This window comes from Osmia bicornis, unplaced genomic scaffold (genome assembly GCF_907164935.1).
Source record: "Osmia bicornis bicornis unplaced genomic scaffold, iOsmBic2.1, whole genome shotgun sequence".
NCBI lineage: Eukaryota > Metazoa > Arthropoda > Insecta > Hymenoptera > Megachilidae > Osmia > Osmia bicornis.
The window spans coordinates 3,676,954-3,695,155 of NW_025791458.1; the positions used below are offsets into that span (position 1 = coordinate 3,676,954).

The following is an 18,202-nucleotide window of genomic DNA, read 5'->3' on the forward strand; positions in this document are numbered from 1 at the left end:
TCGTCACTAAAACTTTTACCATCGTATTCGTCTCGTTTTTCCGTTTAAAATGATATCAAGCACGACATAATTATTTGTGTAACAAGTAGTTGGAGTTTTAAACTTCATATTTACGGTAGAAACAGGAATAATACCGTAAATGTGAAGTACGAAATTTTAATAGCTTGTTACACAAATAATTATGTCATGTTTGATATCATTTTAATCAGAAAAATGAGACGAATACGATGGTAAAAGTTTCATTAGCAAAAAACCAACAATAAAAGAGTGTAATTTTTAATTTAAAGGTCTGAGCTTACGCCAGTCTTTCATCTTTTCCGAACGCTTCGACTCTCAACGTCTCTTTCTTTTCCATTCGCCGTCCTCTTTCATGTGCGGAAATTTAACCGCTTATTACACAAGTAATTATGATCTTAATTATACTATGTTTGAATTCATTTTGATAAAAGTTTGATAAATAAAAAAAGAATTAAAAGTAAGAGAAGTTGCAATCTATTGATTCACTTTCGTCAGTGTGTGTCTCATCGATACTTGACACCTCGTTGACTCGATATCCAGGGTGTTTAACGCTTGACAGGTTCCAAGGAGGATCCCCCTGGAAGTGGGGATAAAATTTTAACTTTTAGGGTAGAGATCTTTTTCACATTTATGGAGAGAATACTGTTCACATTTTTTCATAACCTTGTATAATATTTTATTTTTCCAGATTAATACGTTTAAACTTGTGGGTGGAAATACCGCCCACATAATGTTACGCAGTATTTTGAAGAAAGTTTTCACAAATGATTTTGCGCTATATTTTAGCTGGACTGGAAAGAAGCGTAATAAGAGAAGCTTTAAGGATTTAGGAGTTACAAGATCAATTATACGTACGTCAATTTTTCATATAATTTTAGAGAGATTCCACGTAAGTATAGTATATAATAGTTAGTGTGTTCGTAGGTAGGGGTAGTATACAATTTTATTTGTGCTCCCCCTCTTGAGGTTTACAATCTATTAACAACTTCTCCATCCCCGACCTGGTCATTTTGCGACCTTACATACTAAAAACTCTACGTGCCCATACGTGTCCGTGCCTTCCTCCCTTCTCGCCGTTCCTTCTTCGGTCCTGTTTCTTCACATGTGGCCTTCTTTCTCTGTTCTCCTCTGCTCTCTTTCTCCTTCCACCTTCCCCTACCCTCTTTTTCTTCTCTCTTCTTTTCGTCCTTTTCCTCTATGGTTCCCCCTTCTTGCAAACCTTTATTATTCCCTTTATTCCTCCCCCCTCCATTTTTCCTTTCCCTCCCGCTTCTTCCTTGATTTTCTCTCATTTTTCTTTCCTTTTTGTCTTCAAATCCTCTCATCTGCGACTTCTCCCTCCCTCTCTCTTGTTCACACTTTTCCAGCTCTCTCTGCCGCTCCAGCCTCGTGCCAAGCGGGGGGGAGGGGGGGATGTTACCCTTCTTGGCATCATCCTCAACCTAATCCGTCCGAAAAATTCGCTTGATATATATATATATCCGGGAATCGAACCCGGGACTGCTGATTACGCGACAGTGATCTTACTACCTCAACCACTAAGGCCCCCCCTCCGAGATTCCACTAATTCAAAATTAAACACTTTTCACACACACGCGCACGTGTGCATACACACAAACACACATACGATGTATAAAGTGACAAACATGCTGTATGTAGGAATTACATCGTAATATTTATATAATAACTTTTTGTTATAGAGGCTGTTCGTGCAGCACATAAACATGTATCAGACGCCGAAATTGCGGATACAGTTTCAAAATGGCTTGCTCAAGCCCCTGTGAGAGTTGAAAGGGCAAAGTATGTATATATATATGCATGTATATGACGTTATTATATTATGTTATATATAAATTATGTAATTATATAAATTATTATTCCTGTTTTATTTTTACAGACAATTAACATAAAGGAATAGTTATTTAATTAATTTAATGTAATAATTTTATTTATATGTAATAATTTTAAAATTTATAATTTTTTTCTAAATTCTTATATTATTGTATGTATATTATCAGAATAAAAATTTAATAGAAAGGCATTTAATATATTGTTACGTATCCGTCTTGGAAATTTCCTTATATGGTGTTACAAACCCTTCTCAAGAAATTTCCTTATATGGAATCGGATGTGTGCACCCGACACCAACCGTCTTCTAGAAAATTCGAGACCAACGCAAAGCAAGGGCGCGGTCCTACGGGTCACGTAGAGTCAGTCCCCACCACCCTTTTTACTCTAGTTTTTGAGTATAAAAAGGGTGGCGACAAGGGCACCTCGGGTCTAGTTGAAGTCTAGAATCAGTTCGATACACGTCAGTACGTTCTTTTCGGATAATCTCTGCAACGAGGAAACTCTGCGAGATAGGGTATTCAAGTCCCTTCTAAGCACTCACAGTAACTATACAGTACGTTGTCGGCTGTTAAGCATTATTATAATCGTTGTAATCCGCCCCCGTTTGCTCGTGTTCGTGAAAACCGAGAAGGATTAGATTCTTGCTTCGCGGAATCGAAACTAAACTTATTTTATTCAACTCATTTCAAACGTGCAACTTAGAGTTCAATTCATTGAATACCGCGACAATTACACACAACAATTGTAAGGTCCGGAATCGAGAATAAACTCATACTAGTTTAATTTACATACTATTGTACAATTATATTTACTGTCCAGAAACCCACTAAGGTGTACCTTTACCGCTCGAGGTACATCAATCAAGTTACGAGACCTAATACTAACGCTTCCTGCGGCTCCCTACGTTAGCCATACGTAGGTTCGTCCGCATATCACTCTCCTGAGGCTCCCTACGTTAGCCATACGTAGGTTCGTCCTCCACTCTACACCTTTCCTGTGGCTCCCTACGTTAGCCATACGTAGGTTCGTCCACCATAGCCAACCTCCTGGAGCTCCCTACGTTAGCCATACGTAGGTTCGTCTCCACGTCTACTTCGTAGGCTCCCAGTGTTAATAACAACACTGGTCAAGCCATTAACAATTACCATATACCTAAATTAAGCCCCGGCTACGCAGCCGCCCCCTCCGGCTCGTAACAATATATATATATATATATCTTAATTTTTCAACCCTGCGATTTTCTCTTGCCTGACGTAGCCTCCAGACCGGGGCCATGAAATCATGGATCCGCTGACCGTTTCGGCGACGCCGACCATATAAAAAAGGTTTTTCAGGGTTTTTGGTCAGTCGAGCGACCGCACTCAACTTGTAACAGGATTGAACTAAGTTTTTCGCATCTGTACTTATTTTGTATATCACTTTCATGAATAAAGTACTTTTCTCTGCAAATCGATTGAGTTCAATCTTTATTCGGTATATTCAAGATATTCAATATATTGTTAATGTAATTATATAACAACAAATAAAGACATTTAATTACAATGAACCGTCAATAATTACATTTATGCATTCAAAAATAAGTATATACGCAGTATTACAAATTCATTACATTGCAACGTTGCTGTATTATTTTGTTGCAATCTTCCAAAAAGCGGACATTTTATCATTATTGCAACCTCACAGCAATGGTGCAGCAACATTTTGCACTGCATTTGCAATGTTCCAATATTGCGGTGAAAGATTGTTGCAATGTGTATGCAATCTTTGTGTGCTGTATGGGTAGTACGGAAATTAATTTGCAAAATTTGTTAGACCATACAGTTACCCGGTTATTAATGTATTTGGAAGAAGTTATAAATAGAATGTAATAAATTAGAATTAATAAGTAAATGGGGATGCGACGGATCGCACCAAACACAATTTAAACAAAAATTCGAAAATAGTTTTAGTATAGATTCTAATATATTTCCAAGTTCTCTGCTACCACTTCAATTAAGATCTGCAAGCAAAAAAATCATCTGGCAAAATCGTACTCCATCCTCTCCTAGATATTGTCGACCAATTAAGATAAGATTTATAAAGGAATCACTGGACATCACAAATCAAGAAATTACTTATCTGCAAGCAAAGATAAATAAACTAAAAGAAACTGAAATTACAACAAATAAATCTATATCAGTTAAGCACACCATGCTTTTCACAATGATTGATGGAAAAATATGTAATGCGGTTACAAACACAATTTCTACGATGAAATGTTATATATGTGGAGCTACTTCTAAAGAATTTAATAATTTAACAAAAAAAAGGGAAATTAATCTCCAAACATTGCAATTTGGTTTATCCATACTACATGCTAGAATAAGAATGTTTGAAAATTTATTACATTTAGCATATAAACTGCCCATTAAAAAATGGCAAACACGATCAAAAGAAGAAAAGAATATAGTAGAAGAAAGAAAAAAGACAATACAAGAAGAGTTCCGAACAAAAATGGGAATTATTGTTGACGTGCCGAAACCCGGTTTCGGAAATAGCAATGATGGAAATACTGCCCGAAGATTTTTTTTAGATCACAAACTATCATCAGCAATAACGGGAATTGATGAAGAATTGATATATAGGTTTAAGATTATATTAGAAGTGATATCCAGTGGGCACAAAATAGACGTACAAAAATTTGCAACATATGCTATCCATACTGCAGAAAAGTACGTTGCATTATATTGGTGGTACCCAATGAGTCCCACAGTGCATAAAGTATTAATCCATGGACCAGTAGTGATCGAACATGCTATTCTACCAATAGGGCAACTTTCTGAAGAAGCCGCAGAAGCCAGAAATAAACATTTCCGTTTGTATAGATTAAACTTTGCAAGAAAATGTACCAGAGATGCATGTATTACAGATGTAATTAACCGACTTTTACTGAGTTCTGATCCTCTCTTGTCAAGCATGAGAGTAATTAAAAGAAAAAAAACAATGCCATTTTTAAAAGAAACATTAGATTTACTTTTGCCTCTTGAACCTACATCTTGCACCGACGAAAACGAAACAGAATCTGAAAAAGAGACATCATTTCAGGAAGACATTTCAGATACATTTTTTTCTCAATGAAATTAAAAATAATAATTCAAAAATGTTTTCAAAATATATATTTTCTTATTAAAAATTCCTTATTTTGTGTATTTGTATTAAAATAATAATTTATATCATTTCAATATAACTTATGTGCAAAAATAATTTTTTTCAGCTTTTCAGTGCAAGTACTCCGCTGTAGCCGCGGTTTCTCAAGCGTCTCCGATAATTTGATAAAAAAATGTTTCGAACGAAAGTTAATCAGTATTCACGCGTCTTAAAATGTTGACATAAAAAATTTCAAAAAACTTTTTTTTTAAACAAAAATTAAGGTCACCTTCATTTTTTAAACATTAAAATGAATTTTTCACTTGATAATGTTGTAGCTGACGTTAAGACGAATTCAACGACCTATTATACTATGACCTTCACTGTATAAATAACGCTAAAATAGTTTTTTCCACTTTTTTGGACCAAATACCCCACTGTGCGCCGTCCCGACGATGGTTTTCGGGAGCGACTCCGGTCCCGAGATGGAGTCCGCCTTCCCGAAGATTTTTGGGACCGGCTCCGGTCCCGTCGGGGAGACCTTGACGGGTCCCGTGACTGACTCCGGTCACGTTGTGCTCCATTTTCTTTACTACTCATCATCAGGCCTTCTTTGGTACTCATCTAAAAACGAGTGACAGTGAAGAAACAGTGAAAGTATTGGATGTAATTTGAATGGGAAGTAAAAAAGTACACGTTTATGAAGTTTGTACATTCCGGTATAATATAGGCTTCTTTTAGTCGAAATTTAGCACAGTTAGGGAATCTGTACATTTCTAAATGCTGGAATTTCTACTTTTGAGGTTCAGAAATTGTTTAATTTTCATCACTTGTCTTCAGTTTTAACTAAAGAAAACCTATATTATACCTCAATGTATACGCCTTTTATAGACATATCCCGGGTAAATTATAACATAACTTTCTTATTCCACGTGAAAATAAATACACGAATCTTTGAGCGTAAGAAATACACGTACACTCAAATAATCACAGTTGATAATACATTTTGCACAAAAAAATACAACAATACTATGACGGTAATGAAACTTTATCCGGAATATGTCTAAATACACTTTTGGGTTCAAAGTAAAATGTAGAAGTGTGTCAGTTATTGTTGGATCGAAACGGATCCAAGGTATTTTTTGAATATTGCGCGGTCAGTTCAGCCGTTGGCCACTACCCTTAAGACGAATGCGCATCAAGGGAAAAATTAACTTCGTTATGCGTCGCCGACGTGGTGTGAGAGGGGGTAGGAGGCCCAGCCAGGCTAAGCGAGTCGCTTGCGGGCCTCGTTCAGTTCTTTGGAAATCAGTATTGAGACAACAGTGTATTTTCTTCAGTCATTTTACATTGAATTCAAAGATTGTTACAAAACACGCGGATTACTCCACACGCCAAGGTATGTGATCAAAAACACATCATTCTAATTCAAGCATCCAATAATAAAAAGCTGCCGTCTATCGGTCCAGCCCATGACGATTACATATCATCATCAATAATAAAAAAGCTGCCGTCTATCGGTCCAGCCCATGACGATTACATATCGTCATCAATAATAATTAGCTGCCGCACATCGGTCTAGCCTATGGAGATTCCGCGCCTCCATACAACTTAATACGCGATCATGCATGATCCGGACTGGTTACGTTAAGAATAATCAGCAAAAAACAGACACATACATACATCATACACACCTCACATCCATATACATTTGTATTGATTAATAAACAGTTTATCGAGGTTTTTTGGCCGCAAGGTCTTTTTTACCTCGGGGTCTAACCCCAAATATTGTGTTATTTTTTTGTGTTAATTCATTTACTATAATTCCTTTATTTATTTTCATGAATCACGGAACTCAGGCAAACAGTTTCAGTTTCGACGCTACAAACAAATTGGTGCCTCCTGTGAGGTTTGAGCCGCTCGCCAGCAGCGCATGAAACAAAGGGGTACCGTACGACGAGTCATAGCCCGACATACCTGGATTCATTACCATCAAAAGGACGTCGTTTCCGTCAGGGACGCAGCTCGCTTAGTTGCCACCCGCAGTCCACATATTTTGTTGGATACAGATAAGCTATTCATTCTTCAATCGCTTTTAATTTTGCGTCTTGAATCTCTGTGAGCTTGCAATCTAATCGTTTTGAGTCGAATCTTAACGGCTCAGCTCGCATTTTCGCATCAAATAACTTTTCATTCGAGATTTATTCCTCCTTCTGGATAACGGCGCGTAAAGCTAAGGAGAGCGTGAGCGAGAGAGAGCGAAAATAGAATCGGAACGTCCGCGCGCATTCTTTTCGAACGATATTGGTCGAGTATCGCTATACAGTTTTTCGGTTCCATTGTTTCGAGTATTGTATTACGTCAGCGCATTTTCGATTCTCGTGTTGATATTCGTTAATTAATTAAAATGTCGAGCCGTATCGCATTTATCGCGCAGAAGCATTCAGCGGTTAAACGGCAGATCACGACATTTCGTAACACCGTTGATCAGGGTAAAATCGATAGCACAAACGCTAAATTGCGGCTTAAGCGTGTCACCGAATTATTTAACGCGTACGAAGAGTTTCACGACGAACTCGAGTTGTTAGACGAAAGAAACGAAGGGCTAGAACAGATGGACGAAATACGGGACAATTTCTATGTTCTCGCGTCGAGGGTCGAAAACATGCCGAGCGCAGGCGGGTCCCGTTGCAGCGATACGACCGTAAATAACCCCCTAGACACTTCAACTTTCATTGAAAGGCAACGGCAACTTAAACTTCCTATAGCCGAGCTGCCTAAGTTTGATGGAGACCACAATAAGTGGTTATCTTTTAGGAATACTTTTCTTTCCATGGTCGACGTACACACTCATCTTAGCGACCTGAGTAAATTTTGTACTTGAAAAATTCGCTCACGGGCGCGGCTTCGAACAAACTCGCACGTTTTGACGCTAGTGCCGAAAATTATAAGAACGCTTGGAATTTGCTAGTCAATTCTAACGAAAAGAAGCGTATTCTCGTGTCAAAGCATTACGATGCCATACTTGATATTCCTCGGTTAACCACCGCGACTCCGGAAGGATTATCGAAAATGGTCGACGAGGTCCGTCAGCATTTGAACATGCTCGAGTCGTTGCAGGTAAAACCCGATGAGGGATTGATTGTTTGGCTTCTTGAGAGAGCACTTCCTCTTGATATACGTCAAAAGTGGGAGGAATCTCTTAGCCTCGACGTTCTTCCCGATTTGAATCAATTTTGCAAATTTATTAATGAGACCGCGTTCAGGCTTTGTACGTTGGAGCACGATACCGCGCGCGATAGGGACGGATCACGCGGAAAGCGCCGCGCCGCTTCGATCGGGAACCGCAATCAACGAAGGCGCGAAAGGTTGATTCCGGGGTAAAGACATTTGTCACCGCAACTTCATCAGTTTGCCCTCATTGTCGCGGAAATCATCTTATTTATAGATGCCCCAGGTTCGAAGGGTTAAGCGTCAAGCAACGATGGCAGGTCGTGAAATCAAAGAAACTTTGCCGTAATTGTCTTCGCGCGCATTCAGGCGAATGCAAATCGTTTCATTGTAGACGTTGTGGCCGATTCCATCACACCCTTTTGCATCCAAACGTTCCAAACCAAGCGGCGTCACGTCCGGTAGCCACGTGTAATAAGTCTTCGACTGAGTTACCTGAAGTTAAAGGGCCGGTGTGACTAGTCGTGGACACATTCGCTATGATCTCACGTGTATCCCGATCTCAGTTAATGATGAGCGCCATTGTACGCGTTCGTGACGCGACTGGTAGTTTCGTTCAAGCCCGAGCCCTACTCGATACCTGTGCGACAGCGCATTTCGTCACTGAAGATTTCGCGAATAGGCTGAAATTATCTAAGCGTACTTGCCCTATCCCAGTCGGTGCGGTTGACGGGATGCACACCGTGTCCAAGAGCAGCATCGAGTTGCGTTTTCATTCTATACATAATGATTTTTCAAAGGTCTTGACTTTTTTAACCTTGCCGAAAATCGCTGATCTTGTACCAGAAGAAATTTTCCCGCGCGAAATGCTCAAGATCCCGGCCAATATAAAACTAGCCGATCCTCGGTTCCATATTCCTCAACCGGTAGATATGTTGATCGGATCCGGGGCCACCTTATCATTGCTTTCGATCGGCCAAATTAATTTGTCACGCGACAATTGCGATTTGGTTTTGCAAAAAACTCAATTAGGTTGGGTAATTGCCGGAGGTTCGAGTGGCGAAGAAGGGAGTTCTATAGTTGCATGTAATTTGGCTAATTTGTCCGAGCAATTGGCCAGGTTCTGGATAATCGAGGATGCGAACTCTAAATCTTCGAGAACGTCAGAGGAGTCTTTATGCGAAGCTCATTACGTGGACGGTACGGTACGCGACGCGAACGGCCGATACGTAGTACGTTTGCCATTTTGGAATGGTGATCGCGATCTCGACAACTCACGCTCTCAAGCTCTAAGGCGTTTCCATTCTTTACGGCGAAGATTGGATTCAAATACCAATTTGAAGGCCGAGTATCACAAGGTGATGCAGGAATATATTGATATGGGTCACATGTTTCTTATTAGTAACGAATCCGCCAATGGTTATTACATGCCTCATCATGCCGTAACCAAGGCTTCCAGTACCACCACCAAAGTACGCGTGGTGTTCGATGCCTCGGCCAAAACAGACAAGGGCATTTCATTAAATGACGCTTTGATGGTCGGTCCAACCATACAACCTACCCTTTTTGAACAGCTTCTGCGATTTCGCTCACATGCATATGTTTTGACGGCCGACATCGAAAAGATGTATCGGCAGGTGTTGGTCCATCCTGAGGACCGCCAGTTTCAACGTATCTTTTGGTATCATAACCACGAAGTCAGGGTCTGGGAGCTCAGTACCGTGACTTTTGGTGTATCTTCCTCTGCTTTCCTGGCAATTCGCACGGTGTCGCAACTCACACATGATGAAAGCGCGAGATTTCCCCGGGCTTCTCAAATTTTAAAACGAGATTTGTACGTCGATAATCTTCTAACGGGTGTTAATTCTCTGGAAGAAATCCTGATAATTCGTGACGAGATTATCGAGCTTTTGAAGCAAGGTGGTTTCAACATGAGGCAATGGGCCTCCAACCATCATCATGCGCTCGACAACATATCCGAAATAATTTTAGATCTTGATCACGCGATCGAAGAAAATCCAGTTCTAAGGACGCTTGGAGTTGTTTGGAATTCGCAATTAGACAAATTTGTTTATACAGTTAATTCAATCGATCTGTCTGTTAAGATTACTAAACGGAGCATTTTGGCTAACATCGCCAAAATCTTTGATCCGCTAGGCTTGCTGGGTCCCATTATTTTGTCGGCGAAGATCATCATGCAGGATTGTTGGAGGGTTAAGATCGATTGGGACGAGACGGTACCCCAAGAAGTACACTCTAGGTGGAGTCGGTACGCCGGGCATCTTTATCTTATTCGTGATTTGAATGTAGACCGTCGGTTTTTAACTGAAAATCCGATCGGAATTGAAGTGCATGGTTTCTGTGACGCGAGTAAGCGTGGTTATGCTGCGTGCATTTACATTCGATCGAATGATGTTAGCGGACGTGTTCATGTCCGTCTGGCATGCTCCAAATCCCGAGTCGCTCCGATCAAGGAGATCACAATTCCGCGACTGGAATTATGTAGCGCGCAGATTCTTACTCGGCTTTATAAAGAAGCGCGTCCAACCTTCGATTTTCCGATAAGCCGTTTGATATTTTGGTCAGACTCCACAATTGTGTTGCAATGGCTCAAGAAATCTCCGCGTTTGTTGAAGACGTTCGAGGCAAATCGTGTTGCAGAGGTGCAAGCTCTGGATAGTTCAGCCGAGTAGCGGCATGTGCGAACTAACGACAATCCGGCAGACGCACTATCGCGAGGACAGGACCCTTCGGAATTTCTTCAAAACCACAGCTGGTTTGGAGGACCTGACTGGCTCGGGCAGCCAGAAAGCCAGTGGCCTGTTGGCATCGATCCTCCCATTTCGGAGTTGCCTGAATTGAGGAAACACGTATGCTTAGTTTCGGCTGTGGCTGCCAATGAATTCCTTGAACGTTTTTCTTCGTACTCAAGGCTGCTAAACGTTGCATCACTCTGTTTTCGCTTTCGTCGTTCGGGTAAATTCAAAGGAAAGGCTATTACTGTCCCGGAAAAATTAGAGACGGAAGGAAAATTATTCGGCTTATTCAGCGGGAACGTTATCTCGATGAAATCGAGCGGTTGTCAAGATCGAACCGAGTCAAGAGCAATAGGCTCGCTGCACTTGATCTATTTCTTGACGAGTACGGGTTGCTTCGCGTCGGCGGCCGATTGGTCAACGCAAATATTTCCTCTGGCCAGAAACATCCTCTGCTTCTTCCGTCGTATCATCATGTCACTGACTTGATTATACGGGAGACTCATCAGAATGCTTATCATGCAGGCATTCAAAGCACTCTCCATACTATACGGCATCGGTTTTGGCTGCTCGACGGCAAAAACCAAGTCAAGAAGACCGTACGCCACTGCGTTACATGCATTCGATACCGACCGCCTCCGCTGCAGATTCATATGGGAAATCTGCCTAGATCACGCGTCGAAAGGGCTCCCGCTTTCGAACACACAGGCGTAGATTTCTTTGGTCCTATTTTCATCAAGGAGAAAAAATATCGCAACCGAGCGCAAATCAAGTCTTATGGCTGTGTTTTTATCTGTATGGCCACGAAAGCGGTACATATAGAAATCGTAAGTGATTTGACGACTGAGTGTTTCTTAGGCGCGTTTCGACGTTTCATCGGCCGCAGGGACATTCCATCTCATGTTTATTCCGACAACGGGACGAATTTCGTAGGCACAAACAATCAACTTCGAGAGTTATACATCTTATTCGGTTCTGAGCAGTTCCAGGAGGATGTAAATAATTTTTCTGTACGGAAAAACATTGAATGGCACTTCAATCCGCCTCTGTCTCCGCATTTTGGCGGTATTTGGGAACCGGCAGTGAAGTCTTTCAAGCATCACTTCAAGCGCGTTGTAGGGGGACAGCTTCTAACTTTCGAAGAGCTTAATACGCTGGCCATCGAAATCGAGGCGATTTTGAATTCTCGTCCTTTATGCTCGATCAGCACTGATCCCAATGATCCTGTCGCACTGACACCTGCGCATCTTTTAGTAGGTCGCCCGCTTACAGCACTGCCCGAAGAGAATCTGTCATGAGTTCCGAGTAATCGTGTTACGACATGGAGATTCCTGTCGAAGGCTCGTCAGGATTTCTGGAAGAGATGGCAACTGGAGTACTTGGGAGAGCTACAAAAGAGACAAAAATGGTTCAGCGTTAGTGACAATCTTAAACTCGAGACCGTTGTCCTTATCATCGATAAAAGACAACCCTGCATGAGGTGGCAACTGGGAGTGGTCCTTGAAGTTCATCCTGGAAACGACGGAAACATTCGAGTTGCTACCATAAGGACAGCACAAGGAACATTTAAAAGAAACATCACGCAATTATGTCCGTTACCTGATGTAGCTTGATTGTATATACTGCATACAAACACATGTACATACACGTAAACGCTAATTTTTCACTTGCTCCTCTCGCAACGGGGGGAGCATGTTGGATCGAAACGGATCCAAGGTATTTTTTGAATATTGCGCGGTCAGTTCAGCCGTTGGCCACCACCCTTAAGACGAATGCGCATCAAGGGAAAAATTAACTTCGTTATGCGTCGCCGACGTGGTGTGAGAGGGGGTAGGAGGCCCAGCCAGGCCAAGCGAGTCGCTTGCGGGCCTCGTTCAGTTCTTTGGAAATCAGTATTGAGACAACAGTGTATTTTCTTCAGTCATTTTACATTGAATTCAAAGATTGTTACAAAACACGCGGATTACTCCACACGCCAAGGTATGTGATCAAAAACACATCATTCTAATTCAAGCATCCAATAATAAAAAGCTGCCGTCTATCGGTCCAGCCCATGACGATTACATATCGTCATCAATAATAAAAAGCTGCCGTCTATCGGTCCAGCCCATGACGATTACATATCGTCATCAATAATAATTAGCTGCCGCACATCGGTCCAGCCTATGGAGATTCCGCGCCTCCATACAACTTAATACGCGATCATGCATGATCCGGACTGGTTACGTTAAGAATAATCAGCAAAAAACAGACACATACATACATCATACACACCTCACATCCATATACATTTGTATTGAATAATAAACAGTTTATCGAGGTTTTTTGGCCGCAAGGTCTTTTTTACCTCGGGGTCTAACCCCAAATATTGTGTTATTTTTTTGTGTTAATTCATTTACTATAATTCCTTTATTTATTTTCATGAATCACGGAACTCAGGCAAACAGTTTGAGTTTCGACGCTACAGTTATTATGAAAGTGGCGTCAGTTCAAATAAAAGAAAAATCGAACTTTACATTTCTTATGTATCATGTTCATATAATACGTAATAAATTCGCTAAATCAACAATATGTATTGTAACCGTACATTCCTACAGTTACACAGTATAGTATACAGTAGTATGGATTTTTCTTGGGAGATCGGAACTATAGCGATGGTACGTGCTATCCCTACTTAGTCATCATAGTGGAGCGCGTGCGCGGATCCCCTCCTTCGAACGCCGGATCGAAGGAGCTCAGTGTCGATCCATCGATCGTCACTCTGGTCCCAAACGACAAGCAGAACGGACGCTTTCACCTACGGCTCTCTTCCAAGAGACAACCGTCTAAAGATTGCGATCCAGCAAGTCGTGACTAGAGCCCGAGCTTGGACATCTCCCTTTCATTAAGTAGTGGCCTTCTATCTTGGGACTCAGCACCCTCGAAAGATCGCTCTACACAGGCATATCCGAGACGACGTTGACTCCTAGGGAAACCTAGTCGAGTCATCCTCGTTTTGCTTGTGCTCTGGCAATTTTACATTGCGATTTGGAGGGCCGTGATCTCGCTCTTGGCATTCTTAAATTCTTCCTTGAGTACGCTTCGTACTACAGGAAGAACGTTGACGGATTCCGGCAAATCCACGGTTATCGGATTCTCTTAAATACACGTATTTCAATCTGCAAAGGAGTCGAGGGTCGGGACTTAGTGCGCGACTTTCTCATCCTTTGATTGTGAGTGAAATCGTGAAGTCAGTGCCCCTGTCGATCTGAGGTTCGCAGGTGAAAACCTCGCTGAACCGGAAGTATCCTCGGAATCCACTGGCTCGCCATTCTGCGATTTAAGAGACGCGTAAAAGTTAATATTTCGCTGCACGGTTAATAAATTCAAACGTTTCTTTTTGCCTACGCGCTCCACGATCACGCGACCTTCGTGCGTAGTGATTTCAATGTATGTTTCGGAAACAAAGCGAGCGATAATAACATGTCCTTGGCGAAAGACGTTTGAATCGTTGATGACCTACTAAATCTTGTCACCGTCGTGTATATATTACTTTTCGCATTTCGAGCAGAGTCACGATTTTGTGTTTTGACATCGTCTGCGTTATTCTCTATATATATATATATTTTCTTATATTTCTTAAAATGCGTTATTCAACCAGTCATTTTCCGTATAAATGAAGACTGAGTTTTTTGGGTCGCGTTAAAGTCGCTCGACTGGCTGAAATATTTTCTTTTGCGTTATCATTTTTGTATTACACTCCCGATTCGTGTAAATCCGATCTGCGTGTTTATTGACGATCGATCTAGTCAAGTTCGTTGTATATTATATTTTCATAATCTGCGCGTCTATTGAACATCTATGAGATGAGAATTGCGTTGCGTTGATTGTTGATAGGCCATTCTGTGATAGGCTCTTTTGCCATACTTCCCATCACCATTTTTCTGAATAAATCGATATTTTGTTACACCGCAAAACTACGTCTCGTTACTGACTTCACCGTTCCTTCTGCCTTCGCGAACGCGAACCACTCCTTGAGACGCGTAGGAGAAAACGTACGCTCGTACTACTCGCGTTATCTTCTCCTTCGCATAAGTAGCGAAAGACGAAAACGTCACAGTATCCATGTATAACGACCCAGAGTGAGTACGTCACTGCACCGACTTGTAGGGAGAGCGGTTCCCTTAGAAGGCGACTCGTAATCAATGTATCAGGGATTATAGGTTCGTGTGGTGTGCGGTTAAGGAGTAAAATCCAATCTTGTTTATTCAAGAATGTAAGTGAATATTAATTGAATATAATATAAAATAATAATGCTGGTATACCAATAGGTGCGGGCTAGAATAGGAATACAATGAGAAATTATAATAAATTCGCCCTAGATTGGGAATACAGTAAGAAATATATAATTAGTAGTTAATATACGAAAATAGAAATTAATGATTAGTAATTAGTAATAAATGATAATTTTAATTATAATTGATAATAGCGCGGAGCTGACTATAGGTACAGCCAACACTCTGAATAATGACCAACTACGCTAAGTACTGGAAATTATTATCAAAAAGCAACTTGTACGGTACTTTCAGATATGAGCAGACTGCCCACAGGTCGCGATCGGTTTCTGGGCCAGCCAGAGCTGTGTTAGATGCAGGCCGTCTCAAGGAGCTCGGCTCCTCGCTAGCTCTTTACACTTGAGTGTTGGCTTAGCTTAACACCTGGTTAACACGTTGCGCACCATGAGTAGATTGTTTACAGATCCGGAGTAACTTGTACTTGTCATTGAAAGGAATTTAGTTTAGCATCGGTTACTCTATCGCTATATTTCTACCTAAGTGGTTCAGCGCTGAGCAACCGTAGCTTTTCCTCTAATGTTAGAGTGGTAGCTGCCCTCGACCTAAGTCGAAGTCGAGCTGAGCATGGTCGAAACCAAACTGATTTTTCTTCGCGCTGCACGCCTCTATTTATAGTCAGGTTTTGCTGACTTAGCGCTTTTTTTCAATACAGGATTCCTTCAGGTAACTGGAATTTCCCATCACGTGACGGTCGAGCATCCCCGCTCCTTAATTCACGCGGCCTCCCTACTCTGGGACTTTACCCCACCGTGAGATCACCGGGGTTGCTGGCGCACACGTGGTCGCTTGTCGATAATTTACCGATGATCTAGCTTACCGGCTGAACATTTATCGACTTATTTTAATATTACGATTAATTTCTAAATTGGGGAACCACTGGGACGTTACACATGCCCCAACTCATGATACGATAAAAGATAACATAATTTTTAACAAAAAATACAACCCACTACAAAATGCAGTAAAAAGTATGAGAAAAATAAATGAAATTTAATAAACGGAAAATTTGGAATTCGACCACTTTCATATTACCGGCACATAGCGAAAAAGACAGGGGTAGTAAGCGTGAATGTACTTACGATGTTGACTTGGTGACGGTCACTGTTTTTCTGACGATCGAGCCCTTGCTGACCTCAAGGGTGGACAGGGCCCAAATTGCCTTTCTCACTCACTCGATATTTTGTATTTCACTTGCACCAAGGACAGAGGGATACGTCAGCGGCCCGCGTGAAAATTCGAATGCGCAAAGGTTTGAAAACGTGCGGCGTGCCCGCGCATACTTGCGGGGTGTTCCTTCGCCGTTAGCAAGTGGAAAAGGATAACTGTAGAACGAAATATGAATTCTTCCCTAATAAAGTGGTTGATACGTCAAAAGTATACGCACAGGATAATAAAAAATTCTTTCCTCTGCACATTTTTGCATTAAAAAGTATCCCCGAAAGTACATACTCTAAATGTAAATGTATCTATGGAAATGTATCAGTATACACTACTCCTAATGAGAAAGAGAGGGACAGGACGCATACATCCATCCTGTTCCGTTCTGTTTATCTTTCGTTCTGCGTCTCAGCATCTCCGATCTGTGAACAGCGTTAGCTGATCAGTTTTTTGTCGCTTGCACCACACTGCAGACGCAGAAAGAAATCGAACTGCGCAGGTATTGATATATCTAATTATTTCATTTCTGCGTAATTCAAAAGTGCAGTGACAATTAGTGTGTGTGACCATTACCATGGAAGTACAAAACAAGAGCACAGATAAACGAAATAAGCGCTATTTGAAGAGTACCACAAGAAAGGACAAGCTGAATGTATTTACAAGGCGTTTGTCCAGAAATAAGAAACGACGAGAAACGTAAGTTACGTTTTATGGTATAGACCGCGTACGCCTGAAAATGCCGGTGAAACACACGAAACCTGGCGCGATACACGAAATGTCGGTTTCGCTTCGCATACGTTTAGAAATGATGATCGCGAATACAGCGACCTTTCCACTGCGGTTATGGAAAGTTTTGCCGTGCAACAAGCCGCCCACCATGTTCCGATTTTTGATGGACGGAATATCCGTCTTCAGGACTTCATTAGCGAAATTCAGTAGGGGATGGTGGGGCAAGACGGGGTAGTTAAAGTTTATTAATGAATAAAACACAGGTTTGTCCAATTAATGAACCCACTTTAATTTTTTATTATTTTTTGATGATTGGTCTATAGATTATATAAGGCAAAATTCAACTATTTACAACATATTAATATATATAAATAAAAAACAAAGAAAGGTCTTTTCTCCCCATCTTGCCCCACGGGTGGGGCGAAACGGGGTACCCTTGTGGGCAAGATGGGGTACCTATTAACTAATCAATAAAATTGTCTCTAGTCAATCATTTGTCGGTTTGACAACACAAGCACACATGTACGGCTTCATCATCGTCGTCATCTACATAGGCACATGAGCAATGGGCCCATTTGCCACATCTTTGGCAATTTATCCAACCTTCCATTTTTTAATAACATCTTCCAAATCATTTTTGTATGGCGAGGATGTTATAATAGCAGTGCTTCCACGTTTCCTTGACACATACCGAGAAACTAAATTTTTGCTTCAATTTTGATGAGCAGCGTCTCGCGTCTCTATTCACAGGTTATGTGTTTAATACCATGGTAATTTGTTACAATAGTGTTTTGTTTAATGGCTCCATTTCATTGGTATTTGTTTTAATCATAGACAAAAGAGAATAGACCGAGCGCGATTCCAAGTCGCTTGGTAAACATGGTGTACCCTGTCTTGCCCCAGCTTCCTATACCCCATCATGCCCCATGCCGTCTCATTGAAAATAAATCAACGTATCGCTTAAACATTGTTCACAAAAATAAAAAATGACATTCTTATCCTGTAGTCTGTTAAATTCTGCGGCAGAAATACATAAGTGCATAGAACTTCTGTTATATT

General features: G+C 41.1%; 2 protein-coding genes across 2 annotated transcripts; both read left to right on the forward strand.

Moving 5' to 3' along the window:
* The first annotated feature begins 9,032 nt into the window (after nt 1-9,032).
* LOC123989203 lies at nt 9,033-10,859 on the forward strand. Its single transcript, XM_046289904.1, has one exon. It carries the CDS (start codon nt 9,033-9,035, stop codon nt 10,857-10,859), a length of 1,827 nt encoding a protein of 608 aa, XP_046145860.1.
* Nucleotides 10,860-11,719: 860 nt separating this feature from the next.
* On the forward strand, nt 11,720-12,535 carry LOC123989204. Its single transcript, XM_046289905.1, has 3 exons — nt 11,720-11,749; nt 11,906-12,175; nt 12,263-12,535. Exons 1-3 carry the CDS (start codon nt 11,720-11,722, stop codon nt 12,533-12,535), a joined length of 573 nt encoding a protein of 190 aa, XP_046145861.1.
* The last annotated feature ends 5,667 nt before the right edge of the window (nt 12,536-18,202 follow it).